Raw genomic sequence first — 14,921 nt, forward strand, 5'->3', positions numbered from 1 at the left:
TAAAGAATTAAAAACTTAATTTGTGATTTTACGTGAAACATGCAAATTTCAAACTGAAATATATTCATAAGTATTCATGGAATTTTTTTTAATATTTTACTGCATGTTTCAATAGTACATATCTAAAACTTTGTGTCAAACTTGTAAGGAAAAATAAACAATACAATTGTAGATCTTTTCTGTATCGTATGTCGTCCTTTATAATCTTTCTTCAACACCGAAGATTTCAACACCATTTCAGGTCAATAATGTAAGGTAATATAGAACTCTATTACTAATAAAGACAAAATTAGTTTGAAAAACATATCAGTCTGCAGTCCTAGCTAAAAATTAACTTTTCGATTAATTCCTCCAATCCTGTTTTTCTTCTCTCTTTCTATTTTTCTGATGGGGTCATATATATTGTGAAACAAGAGGAAATTAAAAGTTTAACATTTCTAAAAACTCTGCCAGAAAAAATATACATTTTAATGAATAATATACTCTGATTACATGAACTTTAGAAAACATTGGATTGTGTGGGGTGTACCTATAATTATTTTTCAAGACTTATTTTTACACATAAAAAAAAATCTACAGTAAACATATTAGAAATGCACTTTTATTCATTCTTATATGGTCTGTTATTTATAATAAATCTAAAAATAACATGCAGCTAGCCTCACATGCAAGCACAGGTTTAATACATAGCAACTTATACTTTAAAATGCATAAACAATAGTTATAATTACAAATTCTAAAGTGTTCAACTGTGAACACAAAATTAAGTCTCATACCACAATGCCAAACTGTTATTTTTAAAGTGGGAGATTCGTGTATATGTATATGTACAATTTCTCAGCATATTGAAAAATAAATGGGGAATGTGTCCATGGGACAAAGATGATACCCCTGCTTGCATATCATATAATGTTATAAAGGGACATAACTGAAGAAGGGTGATTTAAGTGATGCTACCCTAATTAGTATAATTAATCTGAATAATGTGATAATAAGTATTTAGTGTAGTTTCATAACATTTTGTTGAGGGAAAACTAAAGTTATTGAATGGAGAACTAAAATCAACAGTTTTTCTATTTGTAAAGGGGCAACTCTAGAACAGTTAAAGTGACGCCACCAAGGCAACTCAAATTTGATCTGTGTTTTGTGATAATAAGCCTATAAATAAATGACATTGGAAGAAAAAGGGCATGCCTGACATGACTAATGCTATATACCCCAAACAAATTATATCATATCTTTCTTTTTCCAGTACATGTATTGGTAATTTCAGTATCTGCATGTCAATGTATAGACACTTATATTGCATGCTAAAAATAGATTGAACCACAATACCCAATTGATAATGATATTTGTCTACAGAAGTAAAGTCCTGCTGTTAGATGACACAATTAAAATTAGGGTAGAGTGGTAGTATCAACAGTATCAGTGTCTTCAATAATTAAATATAAAAATCTTCAAAATAGATTTGGCGGCAAATATATATATATAATGATGGGATGAGACAATATCATCAAATTACTGGGGTTTTTTTCTCAAAAATATCCAACTGATCTGGACTGGATTGAATGGCATGCATGACGAATTAGAGAAAAATTAAGAAAGCATGCGTTTACTTAGGCATTACATGCACTTGTATTGGTTTCCATCAAACACTGGTTGCCGCAATAAAAACTGTATAATCCAATCAAAATACATTTATATCACAATCAAAGAAGCATAACTCTTACCCTTAACTTCTGGATGGCTATCTTCCAAAGAAAAAGAAATTATACTTAGAATATGATTAGAGATATATTAGTGAAAATAAATAAAATTAAGGTATTATCACTGTGTTATTTCTTTTTTTTTCTCAATTTGTGTCAAAAGATAAAGGAACAATTTAAACTATACCTAAAACCTCTAGCATATTTTCTGTTAAAATATCTTGGGGCTTTTTTGGGGATTCAGAGACTTAACCAACCGTGCAAGGGCTGTATAGTCAGTCAACAGTCTGCACCAAAAACTTTTTCAACTACTAGTCCAAAGACCAATATCCTGACATTTTTCTTATTGGTCCAAACAAATCTTTGCAAAAACTTACTAGTCCGAATGAAATTTTACTAGTCTGGGGCATCGGACTAGTGGCTAACCGTGCAGACTGAGTCAATGTCTTTAAAAACTTCCATTGCCTGGGATTCATAACTCACAATCTGGGAGTTGTCAAGAAGTTATCACTCTTAGTTGAAATAAGGCAGTTAGTTTTCTCATTTGAATTGTTTTAATTGCCTTTGGGGCCTTTTATAGCTAACTATGCCGTATGGGCTTTGCTCATTGTTGAAGGCTGTACAGTGACCTATAGTTGTTAATTGCTGTGTCATTTAGGTCTCTTGTGGAGAGTTGTCTCATTGGCATTCATACCACATCTTCTTTTTATATATTTGACCACTCTTCCACAGAATCCCTTAGTGTTGTATGCAGCCCAAATTTGGAGAAGGGCATAACAGTCTGTCCCTTTAGGGCTAAATCTTAACAAATTAAAATACACTTCACATGTAGTTCAGAGTACTTCAGATGGTGTAAGGTATTCTTAATCTGCAGGCACATTTCTGTTGTCAAAAAAATAAGCCAGAGAAAAAGTATACAGTGTCCAATTTAAAGACAAGTTACAAAAAGGGGGGTCGGGTCGGAGGGGTTCTCATCCCTGAATTCCGGGCTTAAAAATATGAAATCACCAAAGGCCCCGAATTTAAAGAAATTTAAATCAAAACACCCAGAAATTCTAAAAAAAAGAATTCCCAGATCCGAAAGGATCAATCCAGAAAACCTGAGCTTAAAAACACCTGATCCTGATGTCCCCAAAAAGGTCCTGGCCCCCTCAAGTTACCCCAAGCACTCTTGGTTTTTTATATAATTATTTCACATTAAGTTCACTGATATTATTAAAGACTTTTAAGAAATATCATTGTATAATAAATCTATATCATCATTTTTCAATAACACTAGAGCACACCCGCGAAATCGCGGGGAAATAGAGCGTATGTAAACTGTAAAAAAAAATATGCTGACTGGAGAATTTCAGGAGAGGTATCAAAATTCAAAGGTACTTAGGGACTGGGCACATTTTTTTGCCCTCCTCCTATTTTCCAAATACCGATTTTTATACATTCTGTTTTTCTTTACTCTATAAACATGCATATATACTTTAATTACTCAATACAGAGAATTTCAGGAGAGGTATCAAAAGTCAAAGTTACTTATATATATATATATATATACATCAGTGAACGCCATGAATAGTAAAGAGTCCCCCCCAAGATAACCATTGGAATTTATAGTAAATTATAACAAATACAGTAATTCATAGTAAATGTATGTAAGTATATAGAAATATATCCGCAGTGACCGCCGTTGATAGTAAACCATAGGCGGATCCAAAGGGGGGGGGGGGGGCCCTGCCCCCTTTCGTTGGAAAAAAATTGTTGATTATATGGGGAAGCATGAGAGTAACGCCCCCCCCCCCCCCCCCTTTAGGTCAGTCAGCGCCCCCTCCCTTATGAAAAGTTCTGGATCCGCCACTGTAAACTAATTGATAGTAAATAGCAAATATTATTCATTTTCGTTTTCCTCCCAAAATAACCCAAACTGAAACACGTTAAGCAAGGATGATACATGCTAGTACTCAAAATGATAGCAGAAAGCAAATTCATGTACTTTATTTCATAGTCTTTGTATGTTCGAAGTACAGAAAAACACAAACCGGAAGTCTAATCTGACTTAAAGTTTTGTCCAATGACGGGAAAATATCCGGACGCATTCTTTTTCGTTTTTTATCCCAAATAACCCAAACTTAATGATCATAAGAATGGATGACAAATGCGACTATACATGTTACCTATAGGACACAGAGGCATGATGATTAATTTATTGTGAAAGGAGGAGAAGCGACACCAAAAATGAGGTCTTCTCGTTTAATAGTATAGATTACTTATTTTTCCATTATATACTAGAAAGAAAAATAAATCTGAAAAGCATAAACAGTTGATTTTGTTCTGAGATGTCATTGTAAATATTCGCACATGAGATTCACTGCAGGCATAAATGAGGGGCATAGAGGGGGGTATTTGCACAGATAAACACAAAATAAAATTGCCATTTTACAATGAATGAACAATTAAAAAAATGTCTTGCATGTTGATATTTTTACTGATTTCACAAAACACGGTGAATCAGAGAACCTTTTTCAGGGCAAAACACTTTGCACCAAAATAACCCTTTACCACCCTCATAAATATCTGAAGCTTTCTTTGTCAAAGCTGCTGCATCGATTTCTTGCTTTCTAGTGATTTAGTTGACAGCAGTCTATACTAATATCAAAATTACAGCAGGTTTGTAAAACAATGTCTTTTAAATTACTCTAAATTCCAGACTCGTTATAATTTCTTGTTGCAACAGATTTGTAAAACTGTGTCTTTTAAATGAGGCTTGATTCCAGACATGTAATTATGTCTTGTTGCAACACATTTCTAAAACATAGATGTTGCTTAATTCAAGACACGTAATTATTTTTTATTTCAACAAATTTGTAAAATAAAGTTTTAGATGATGCTTGATTTCCCTATCTGTAATTATTTTTTGTTACAACGGCTTTGTAAAATAATGTGTTTTAAATGATATTTGATTCAAGAACTGTTATTATTTCTTTAAGAATGTGTTTTAAATTGATATGTGATTGAAAAACATGAAATTATTTCAATTATAAGAAAAACAGTTTTTAACAATGTCTTATTATTCAAATGATGTTAGATTCAAGTCCTGTTTCTTTTTCATTATATTATAGAAAAAAGAAAAATCTGCAAAACAATTTCATACCATTGATGTGGGGGTGTTTTTCATCAAAATCAAAATTACTTTAAGAATTTTAGAATAACGTTATTTTTATCAATGTTTAATAAAATGTCATTAAACATTTCATACGACCAATGTGAGAAATAAATAACAACATATATTAAAAAAAAATGTTTTTTCATTTAAATCCTTTCTTGCAGCTTTTTTATTACAGCTTAAAAAATAACTGAGTATTTGTTACGTCCCTTGGGTTATTATACTTCACACAACACTCTGATGAAATACTATTCGATTATCATTTTCCATCACAATACTTTCTCCAGAGAATTGTGTTATAAATTTGCAGATGATTACAAATATTTTCTGCATCAGTAGAACAAAATGAATAGAAAGATATTTGTATTGTAAATAATAAATACATTTGTTTTTTTGTAACAAAATTTAATATTTACTTTTTTTTCTACCTTTTATTCTTAAGTAATTTATTATTAATACATTTTTATGAAAAGATGTTGTTTTATAAATAATATTCTTCTATAAGTTTTTCATTGGAGGAAAATTTTCTACTGAAGGGGTTAAATGGTGAGGCGGGGGACAGTTTGTTGGTAATATAAAAAAGAAGATGTTGTATGACTGCCAATGAGACAACTATCCACAAAAGACCAAAATGACACAGACATTAACAACTACAGGTCACCGTATGGCCTTCAACAATGAGCAAAGCCCATACCGCATAGTCAGCTATAAAAGGCCCCAATAAGACAATGTAAAACAATTCAAAAGAGAAAACTAACGGCCTTATTTATGTAAATAAAAATGAACGAAAAACAAATATGTAACACATAAACAAACGACAACCACTGAATTACAGGCAAATGTTTAGCAAATCTACTGAACTCATATACTACAAAATTATTAGATACCAAAATTTTCAATCTATTTGGTGATGTGAATTCAAGATAGATTGAATGAATAATTGATTGTTGTTGTTTTAATGCCACTTTCAAGTGCCACTTTTGAGTCATTTCGTGGCTGACAGTTTTTATTGGTGGAGGAAATCGAAGTGCCCAGTGAAAACAACAGTCCTTCCATAGGAAAACTGAAAATCTTAGTTTTGAGTCGAAGAAGATATAAGCTAGATTTATAGACAACTTTGTTAAGCTTTATCAATATTGGTCAAGTCTTTTTTTATGGAAAAGTCGCTTTTACAAGAACAGACAGACAGACAAACAGACAAGGTGATAACCATATACCCCCACAACTTGTTGTATGAGGAATAATCCATAAGTCTCTCACAGTTCTAAACATATATTATTTTATGACATCTTCACCACCCTATTATTGTAGAAATATGCAGTGGTATTAAATTTGCTCAGGTTGTTTTCTTAAAGACATTTACTGAGTGCACATTCCCATTACTAACATTACAGAAATATTCATTAATTTGTACAATTATAGTAATACATTTATATCAATTTTTGTCAGAAATGTTTACATGCACCTTTGGTATTTCTGATCTCCTACAGAGGTATGCCACTGAATTAAATGTTGATATCTTATAAATACCAAAATAAAATGTTTTGATTAATTAGGCCATGTCTCTTGTTTTATTTGTTTTTATGTAGGCCATACATGTTGTTTTATTCGTTTTCATGTAGGCCATACATGTTGTTTTATTTATTTCATGTAGGCCATACATGTTGTTTTATTCGTTTTCATGTAGGCCATACATGTTGTTTTATTCGTTTTCATGTAGGCCATACATGTTGTTTTACTTGTTTGCATTCATTTAAATTTAATATCAAAACCAACAACAAAACATGATCCAGCTAGGAAAATTAATCAATTGATTGACTGATTTTTGGTTTTTAATGCCACTTTCAACACTCTTGGCTATATCAGGACTGGTAAGTTTTTATTGGTGGAGGAAGCCAAAAAACTTTGAGAGAACAGTGAACTTTTGGTACGAAAAATGGCATTCCTTGTAAACTAAGATTGGAAAGTCGAACAGACATGAGCAGGGATCAAGCTTAGGACCTCACTGCAGACTGCAGGGATCAAGCTTAGGACCTCAGTGCAGACTGCAGGGATCAAGCTTAGGACCTCAGTGCAGACTGTAGGGATCAAGCTTAGGACCTCAGTGCAGACTGCAGGGATCAAGCTTAGGACCTCAGTGCAGACTGCAGGGATCAAGCTTAGGACCTCAGTGCAGACTGCAGGGATCAAGCTTAGGACCTCAGTGCAGACTGCAGGGATCAAGCTTAGGACCTCAGTGCAGACTGACTATTGAGCACTGTAGATGAATAACAAAGACCACTTTGATATTGACCAATAATTAGGAAAATACATTTAAAAGCATATTCATAATCTAAAACGAGTCCTACATTGTGATGCCATTTATACACTTCTTGTTCAAAGTTTTAAAAAGCAATCACTATCAGAATCTAAATGTAGAAAGAACTTAAAAAAAAACATTCAATGCCAGAATTAACCATAGGTAAAATGAACTGTTATGACATTTATGAAAATATTCCATAATGCTGAAAAATGCTTGCATAATATGAATGGAAGATGTTTCAGTAGGATTGGTTGTTTCAACAATCAACTGTTAAGATACATAATACATTTTTTTTTTCTTTCTTTTTTGTGGGGGTCTTTTATTGTTATTTTGGATGATTGTATGTTTGTTTTAATTCCAGAATAATCAACCTAAAACCCCCAGGATAGAAAATCTACAAGTCATCAAATAAATAGAAATATTATAATTAATTTTGCAGAAGATTTTTCTGTTGAATGACTGTAAACATACCATCAGCTTCCATAGATTCACATCTGTGGCTCTGGGACATAAACTTTAAATTGAATTGTTTCCGTAATTCTGGTATGTCTTTCTCTTCAATAAAGTCTTCCACTGTTTTCCCAATTAGCTGCACCTTAAATGCAAATAAACTCATTACATGAACTGTTGTTTAATTAAAGAAACTACTTTTACATTTCTTCTCATTTAAAATAACAAATATGTATAAAAAGAGCTGTGAGGTACAAATTTAAAACTGCAACAGCAAAATGTTTGGGCGATATTTTGAAAAGCAGTGTAAAGTTTTCAAGTCTGGTTTGAACCAACTAGGGATCAAAACCATGACCACCTCCACTCAGGCAAGCAGTCAACAACAGAAAAATTGGGTACAACAGACAATAATCACAAACTAAAAATTCTTATTTATTGACAACTGTTAAATTTTGTTATATTCACAGTAGATCCTGGCTACAACAGATTTTATATTTAAACCATTGAATGTAAATATTTATAACAAAGCCCTGATTGCAGTATAAAGAACAAAACAGACATATCTGCATCAATTGATTCAAATAATACATTGTATATAAATGATATCCTCTTGGCTTTTTTTGAAAGCACATCACTTACTTTAAGTTATCAAACATACATCAGACAAGACTGATTTATAAATATTTATTCTCCATTTTGTTTATCATTCCTTTATCCTTCTTAATATTATTGCATGAAAGTTTACTCATATCTATGTCCATCTGAAGTTAATGTAGAAGTGTATTAGGATAAAAGGACACAATCAATAAGTAATGTATACTGATGTCAGAAATTCTTTTCTTGTTCTGATCATGACTATCAAGAGTTATCTCTCTTGTCTAAAATGAAAGTCAGTTTATAAATAGAATTTCTGAAAATTCTTAAAAGAGAATTGGCTGGAAATGCAATAGAATAAGATATAAAAAGATCAGTAGAGACTCATTTATCTTATTTTCATTATTTAATGTCCAGTGGCAAATATTTCATGTATATTAAGAATTTGTGAATCAATTAACAAAAAAATCAAATAGGTAGCCTGGTCTCGGGAGCCTGGTAGACACTGCTTTAAATACTTAGTTGGTCCTACTTGAAGAATGACAGGAAAGACTCCCACTAGAAACATAGAGTATATATTACAATCTTGTTTTACCTTGATGTATTGCCTTTAAAAAAAATTGCCTGCTAATCCCTACTTATTTTTAATATTTTAGCACATATAAAGTTTTAAGGTAGCTGGCTTGTCATGTTTTGGAATTTTGGTCAGATTTTCGGAATCCTCTGGTTTTATCCATTTGAATGCATTAACAAATTTTGCCTGGTGACCCCCTTTTTTCTTTTTATAATTCTTTTACATGTATAATGATGAGCTGTCTGTTAAAGTCTATTAAAATTTTAATCACTTTTTAATAGTTTTTGAGGACTTTTACTTGTCAATGATAAAGCTATGAAAAGTCGAGAGAACATTTTCCCGCCAAAATTTCAATGGCTAATATTTCGAAAATGAGCACGGTGACCTATATAATTTTTTTGCTCTTTGAACTCCTTTATTAATCCCCTATCAATATAAACTAGTGTTTTGAAAAGTTAATTACTTTGAAACTGATAAGCGAACTACCTTGAAAGCTTTTTTTTTTTTAAATCTAATGAAATCCTTGATTTTTTTCCATGTATTTTGAAACAAAAAAAAATGCAGGAAAAATGTAAAAAAAAAGAATTTTCCTACAACTTGTCCATGACTTATATATCTCAAAATCAAGGACAATGAACCTTTCATATTTTTTTATTGTACTTCTATACTATCAATCTATTGCAGGCTTTTAAAAAGCATGTTATTTTGAACCAGAGTTGCAAACATCCTTAAAATACATGTGATTTTACAACTATTTAAAAAGTAATTATGTAACATGGAAAATAACAAAATTTTAATGTCCTATCATAAATCGGACACAAGTTTTAAGAGGATGTAAAGCCACTTAAATACACTAGGAAACACATTTTAAGATGCACTTTCCCATGTTTAAGGATTATGCATCTAATGTACCCTTTGTATCAAAGAATTATGACTTTTTCCTTCCGTTTATCAACTTTGATAAACATTCATTACATAAATATAAAAGTACTGATGTACTTTCAATGGCACATACTGTAGATTCATTAGACATTGGCAAAAACTATGAAACTAAGTACAGTTGTATTTACAAAAATGAAAGTTTTCCTCAAACCATGAAAACTGGTACCCACAAAAAAATAAGTGAATCTACAGTATCGTCTTTTACCTGGGATATTCCTAAGTGGTCTTCAACATTCTTGGATACAAATAAAATCTTCCGTTTCCTATCTAAGAGAATTAGGAATCCATTCAATGCTTCTAACATTAACTGACTTTCTCCCATAGGGGTACCTGAAAGTAAAAAGATATACATTTCAATTCATTTTCATTTCATTTTTTTAAAAGGAATGAGTTCTGAAGGCCATATTCGGCCCCAATATAAAATTTATTGTACACAAAAAGAGTAATATTCAGGATACAAAAAATATTGTTGCTTAAAACGTTGAACACAGGAAAATACACAACATTCTGGAGCCTGGCATGATCCAAATTTGATCAAGAAAATTACAACTTAATAACCACTTTAAGTCTTAAAACACATCCCCACATCTTTTCAAAATGTTTATTTTTTTTATTGCATGACAGTTTTCCGATTTTGTTATATTAATAATATTCCCAAGAGTTCTACGGAAAATAGTTCTTACAGAACATGTCATCATTTGTCAAAAGAAGTGTAAATTGATATTTTATTGGTCTATGAATGGCGTGATTACTGCTAGTAAACTGCAACTACTCGAAAGTTTTAAACACGTCATATGCACCTTTTTCTGAAATGTATTGACTGATAGTCGGCTGGTATCCCACAGAAATACCATAATTATTACAGCATTAGTAGGAATGTGATGTACATCTAATATGTTTTTACCAAAATGTCAACTGTTATGTTGTAAAATCAATGGTTTAAGCTATTTACAGCCCATAAATATCTATAACTTCTAGACTTAATAGTCTTACGTACTGATAGCTTAATTCTGTCTTCAAAAATAAAGATACTTCTATTTTTATTTTATTTTGTTATTTTATGTTTTTAAATAAAATATTGTGTTTAGGACGTAAATGTATAAAAAAAAATTCTTATACAGATTATGAAATAGAGAATGGAAATGGGGGGGGGGGGGGGGGGGGGGGATTGTGTCAAAGAGACAACAATCTGATCAAAGAGGAAAAAACAGCCAAAGGCCACCTATGGGTATTCAACACAGCGAGAACATCCTGCCCCTGGAAACAGACTTCAGCTGGCCCCTAAACAAAAATGTGATTTAATCTATCTTAATTTTCTTGTGACTTTTTTGTAAACTTCTAAAAATTTAATGCCAATTTTTCTCTTCTTAAATTTTCTCTATTTAAACCAAAACCAGGAATTCTATCAAAATGAGAGAGTTTAAGATATACCAATATGTATTTCAATGACTTTTCTAAGAACATCATACAATTATCACATGACTGTTGCACGATGATCACTTTGTACTTATAGATATTTCCCCAAGAAACATCTTGCAATAATTGTGACAATTTGAATTCACAATCAATAATGCAGCTAATTTGTCAACTAGTGATTATGTGACTGACAATACTAAAGTACAGTATACTCCTTTGAGCACTTGTTAAAAATACACTTAAAAACAAAATTTTCTTTCCGTTCATAACCATTTCCTGAAATTGTTTTCCATTTTTCTGTGTTTTCTGACATGATATAAGCACATTTGTTTCTTAACAAGATATATAAACAATCACTTGCGTAATTAACTAATCTGTATGTTTAAACTTTTGGTCATGCAGCTAATTTGTCAACTAATAATTATGTGACAGACAGATAATACTGAAGTACAGACTACCCCTTGTAGTACTACATAAAATCCATGAAAATAAATCCATGAAGAGACTAAATTATCTTTTCATAAATAATCATTTCCTGATATTCTTTTCCATTTTTCTGTGTTTTCTGTACATGCTATATGATCATGAGCGCATTTGTTTCTAACCTAACTATGTAAACCATTAGGTTGTAGTTGTTTGTTTCAAGCAGCTTAGCGTTTACCAAATAAGGCATTGATGACAAAATTTTAGGTTAAAAACAAATGCACTCTTTGAACGTCAATATCAAAGAAGGAGGGTCGGAAGGGTCCTGATCCCAAAATCCTGGGCTTAAAAAAGAAATTTAAATCCTGACATCTCGAAATTCGAAAGAAAGAATTCCTGGAACCTGAAAGGATAAATTCCGGAAATTCCGATGTCCCGAAAAAGGTCCTCCCCCTCCTTATCAAAGAACTAAACTTATAGACAACCATAATAAAGATATTTTCACCACATGAAATGTTATACTTACCATTAGGTAAAACAATTTCATTACTTGAGACAGATTTACAAACAGCAGTTTCCTTTTCTTTAACTTTATTGTCGATTTTCAATGATTTCATTTCTGAAAAAAATTAAGATATATTGGTTACTTGAAGAAAACCTGGTGCATGTATATTTATTATAAATGGTGCATGATTTCTCTGTAGGTATTGGATCCAGATTTTACTCTAAGTTGCCCATTGTTGTAACAAATGTTACTTTTCATTAATTGTTTTTAGGGATTCGGATCCCTCCGCAGTTTTGATTTGGGCTAATCTGGTGTGTGATTACAAATACAAAAATACAAATTTGAGAAAGGAAACCATAGCTGATAAAAAAAAATTATAAATTTACAGTATACCATATATTTCTATGTAAATCACATCCTAAGATTAATATTAATAACATATAATATTCTCTGACATTATGTGCAATGACAGAATCCATTATAATTATAGTCAACTAATGTGATTTTTTTCATCTATGTGAAAATGAAACATTAGTTAACATTGCAATAATTGAAACTTGGCATGCTGTTAACAGATTCATCCCACTGGTTTTATACCTAAAAGATTTCCTGTACAAAATCAGTACTAGCTAGAGTCAACTACCAATTGTTTCCATATGATGTTTTTGTGAGATTTACCCAAAAGTAGCAAATTCATATGGACAATGAGTTTTTTTTTAATGAACATCATTAAATGTGTTTGCCCATGATGTTTATTTTTTTTCAAAAAGTCCTTTAATCTCTCTAGATCTGTATGGAGATTTCCAATTCATGGTTCTCTAGGGTATCAGATTTTTCTTAGTCTTTTACGTAAAAATAATGTTTGACATCATAATCCATATATATCATGGACATTTCCTGAGAAAAATAGGAATGAAGAGATGTTTATTTTAATTTTACAGTGTTATATTCTTGTTTGTATACTATTGATTGAAAAAGAAATAAAATTGAAGTAATTTTAAAACATGCTGTTATAATGTTTTGAAGCCAATTTCTGTATAAACTGTCTTAGTCCTATAGTATACAGTTACCCAAAAAAGGTCTGTTTTTGTTTCAACCAAAGTGACCACAAAGACTTCAAACCCAAAGTAGCTTTAACCTCAAACCAATATGAATCAACATATGGTCACATTAAGTGACTCCAAATTTGGTAGTTTTATTACAGGAAAGGAATTCCAGTACAAAAACTAAAGCAAAATAATGATTAAGAAACCTATTCAAAATGAAACGATTGAATTTTTTCTGTAACAAAATGTCCTTAATTCCAAACTGCTGTTTAGGACAAATAGCTTAAAGTTTGTGTCATGACTGGCAAATATGACCATTTCCAGACCCTGCTCCTTGCCACCTTGCATCCTTTTAAAAAATCTCATTAAAAACAATCTGTGACTTTAAAAAATTTTAAAACCAAGAATCAAATCAATTAAAAACTCTACGTTTGCTTAAAAGTGACCTGGTGATCTAAGTAAATTTTTAAATGTAACTTTGTTTCCCAAGGGGGTTAAATTACCCTACTGGAGCCTCATACATGTAAATGCTTTTTGTTACATGTGCAATTACATATCTACTGGATGCTTACCAGCTATAAGCTAGAAATATCACACTCCAAACATTTAGTGTTATCTTAAACATCATGATCAACATTTGACATTTAAAGAAGCTGAGAAGAAAATTGCGAAATTAATTAAAGACAGTTCAAAGTTATATATAACTTTATTAATAAAGGCTAATTGCTTGCTATGGTGTGCATGTACTATGAACAGAAATGAAATAGGCGCATTTATTTCAAGTGCATTAAAACACCTTCTGTCACAAGATTTCTTCTGATGTATTTGTACAAAGCAACTATACAGCGTCATTGGCCCACACAACAGTTCTAATCATCACAAGTTTGTTTGGGTTTTTTTTAAGTGATTACTAGTAATAAAACATTCTCAATACAAAGTGTTCTCTAAACAAAGAATCACTTATAAGACAAGAAGGTATTTCAACAGCAGAATTAGATTCATTAAGAGTTTGTCTAATTGATTGTTGTTTTTCATGCACAATTCTGGATGAAAACAAATCAAAGATGAATCCAATATGTTAAGGTTCTGCAAAGTTGATCAATCAGGATGAAGGTTTGGAAATTTTAAGTGCAAGCGGAAAAAAAGAGAAAATTTTGGCCTTGCAACCAGCCACCTACAGACTCGTAAAAATTATTGTTGAAAAAGTTCTCTTTAACATGCAGTTTTCTCTCCTTACAAGAGACTTATGATTTTACCTTAAATCTGTTTAAGATCCTTATTGGCATCAAGTTATATCAGCAAAGTCCTCACAGCAGGACAGCTTCACAGTCTAATTAAGAGACCACATTGTTTAATAAATTCTCATTCAAGCTTTAAATTTGACCTTTTAATTTTATGGGAATTTTGATATATAAAACTAACATGTCTTCAAATCTTTAGAATCAGAATCTGATGGCATTAAATTCTATTGTAAGAAATTAAGATTTTACATTTTTCTTTTGATTTAAGTAATATTAATCTGATCTGAAATCAAAGATGGCCTCCAACTCAGATCTAGATTTACACTAAAATAGCCACCTTATATGACAGGAAGTAAATTGCTTCAACTCCAATTTTAGAAAGTCAAGAATGATATGTTAATTGTTGTCAGAAGTAATATCTATTAAAATGTTGTTTTTCCTTTCAGGAATTTTATGTTGATGGATTATCCTCATTATTAAGTCTCTCCTTAATCCTCTCACAACTTTTCTAGACTAGGGGTGATTGAGAATTTGATATATTAGGTAGACAATGTCTGAAAGCAAG

The 14,921-nt window shown here is 31.3% G+C and overlaps 1 protein-coding gene across 2 annotated transcripts in view; it reads right to left on the reverse strand.

Annotated features, from left to right (window-relative positions):
• Nucleotides 1-14,921, reverse strand: part of LOC143069057 (uncharacterized) — an 82,558-nt gene that overhangs the window by 35,226 nt on the left and 32,411 nt on the right. Inside the window, exons 4-7 of one of the 2 annotated variants that reach the window (XM_076243486.1) lie at nt 12,091-12,183; nt 9,931-10,055; nt 7,637-7,760; nt 1,731-1,751 (exon numbers count right to left, since the gene is read on the reverse strand). In XM_076243486.1, coding sequence (XP_076099601.1) covers nt 1,731-1,751; nt 7,637-7,760; nt 9,931-10,055; nt 12,091-12,183 — 363 coding nt within the window. The remainder of the gene's footprint in view (nt 1-1,730; nt 1,752-7,636; nt 7,761-9,930; nt 10,056-12,090; nt 12,184-14,921) is intronic. The other variant, XM_076243487.1, reaches the window with a different exon arrangement.

Source organism: Mytilus galloprovincialis, chromosome 3 (genome assembly GCF_965363235.1).
Source record: "Mytilus galloprovincialis chromosome 3, xbMytGall1.hap1.1, whole genome shotgun sequence".
Lineage (NCBI taxonomy): Eukaryota > Metazoa > Mollusca > Bivalvia > Mytilida > Mytilidae > Mytilus > Mytilus galloprovincialis.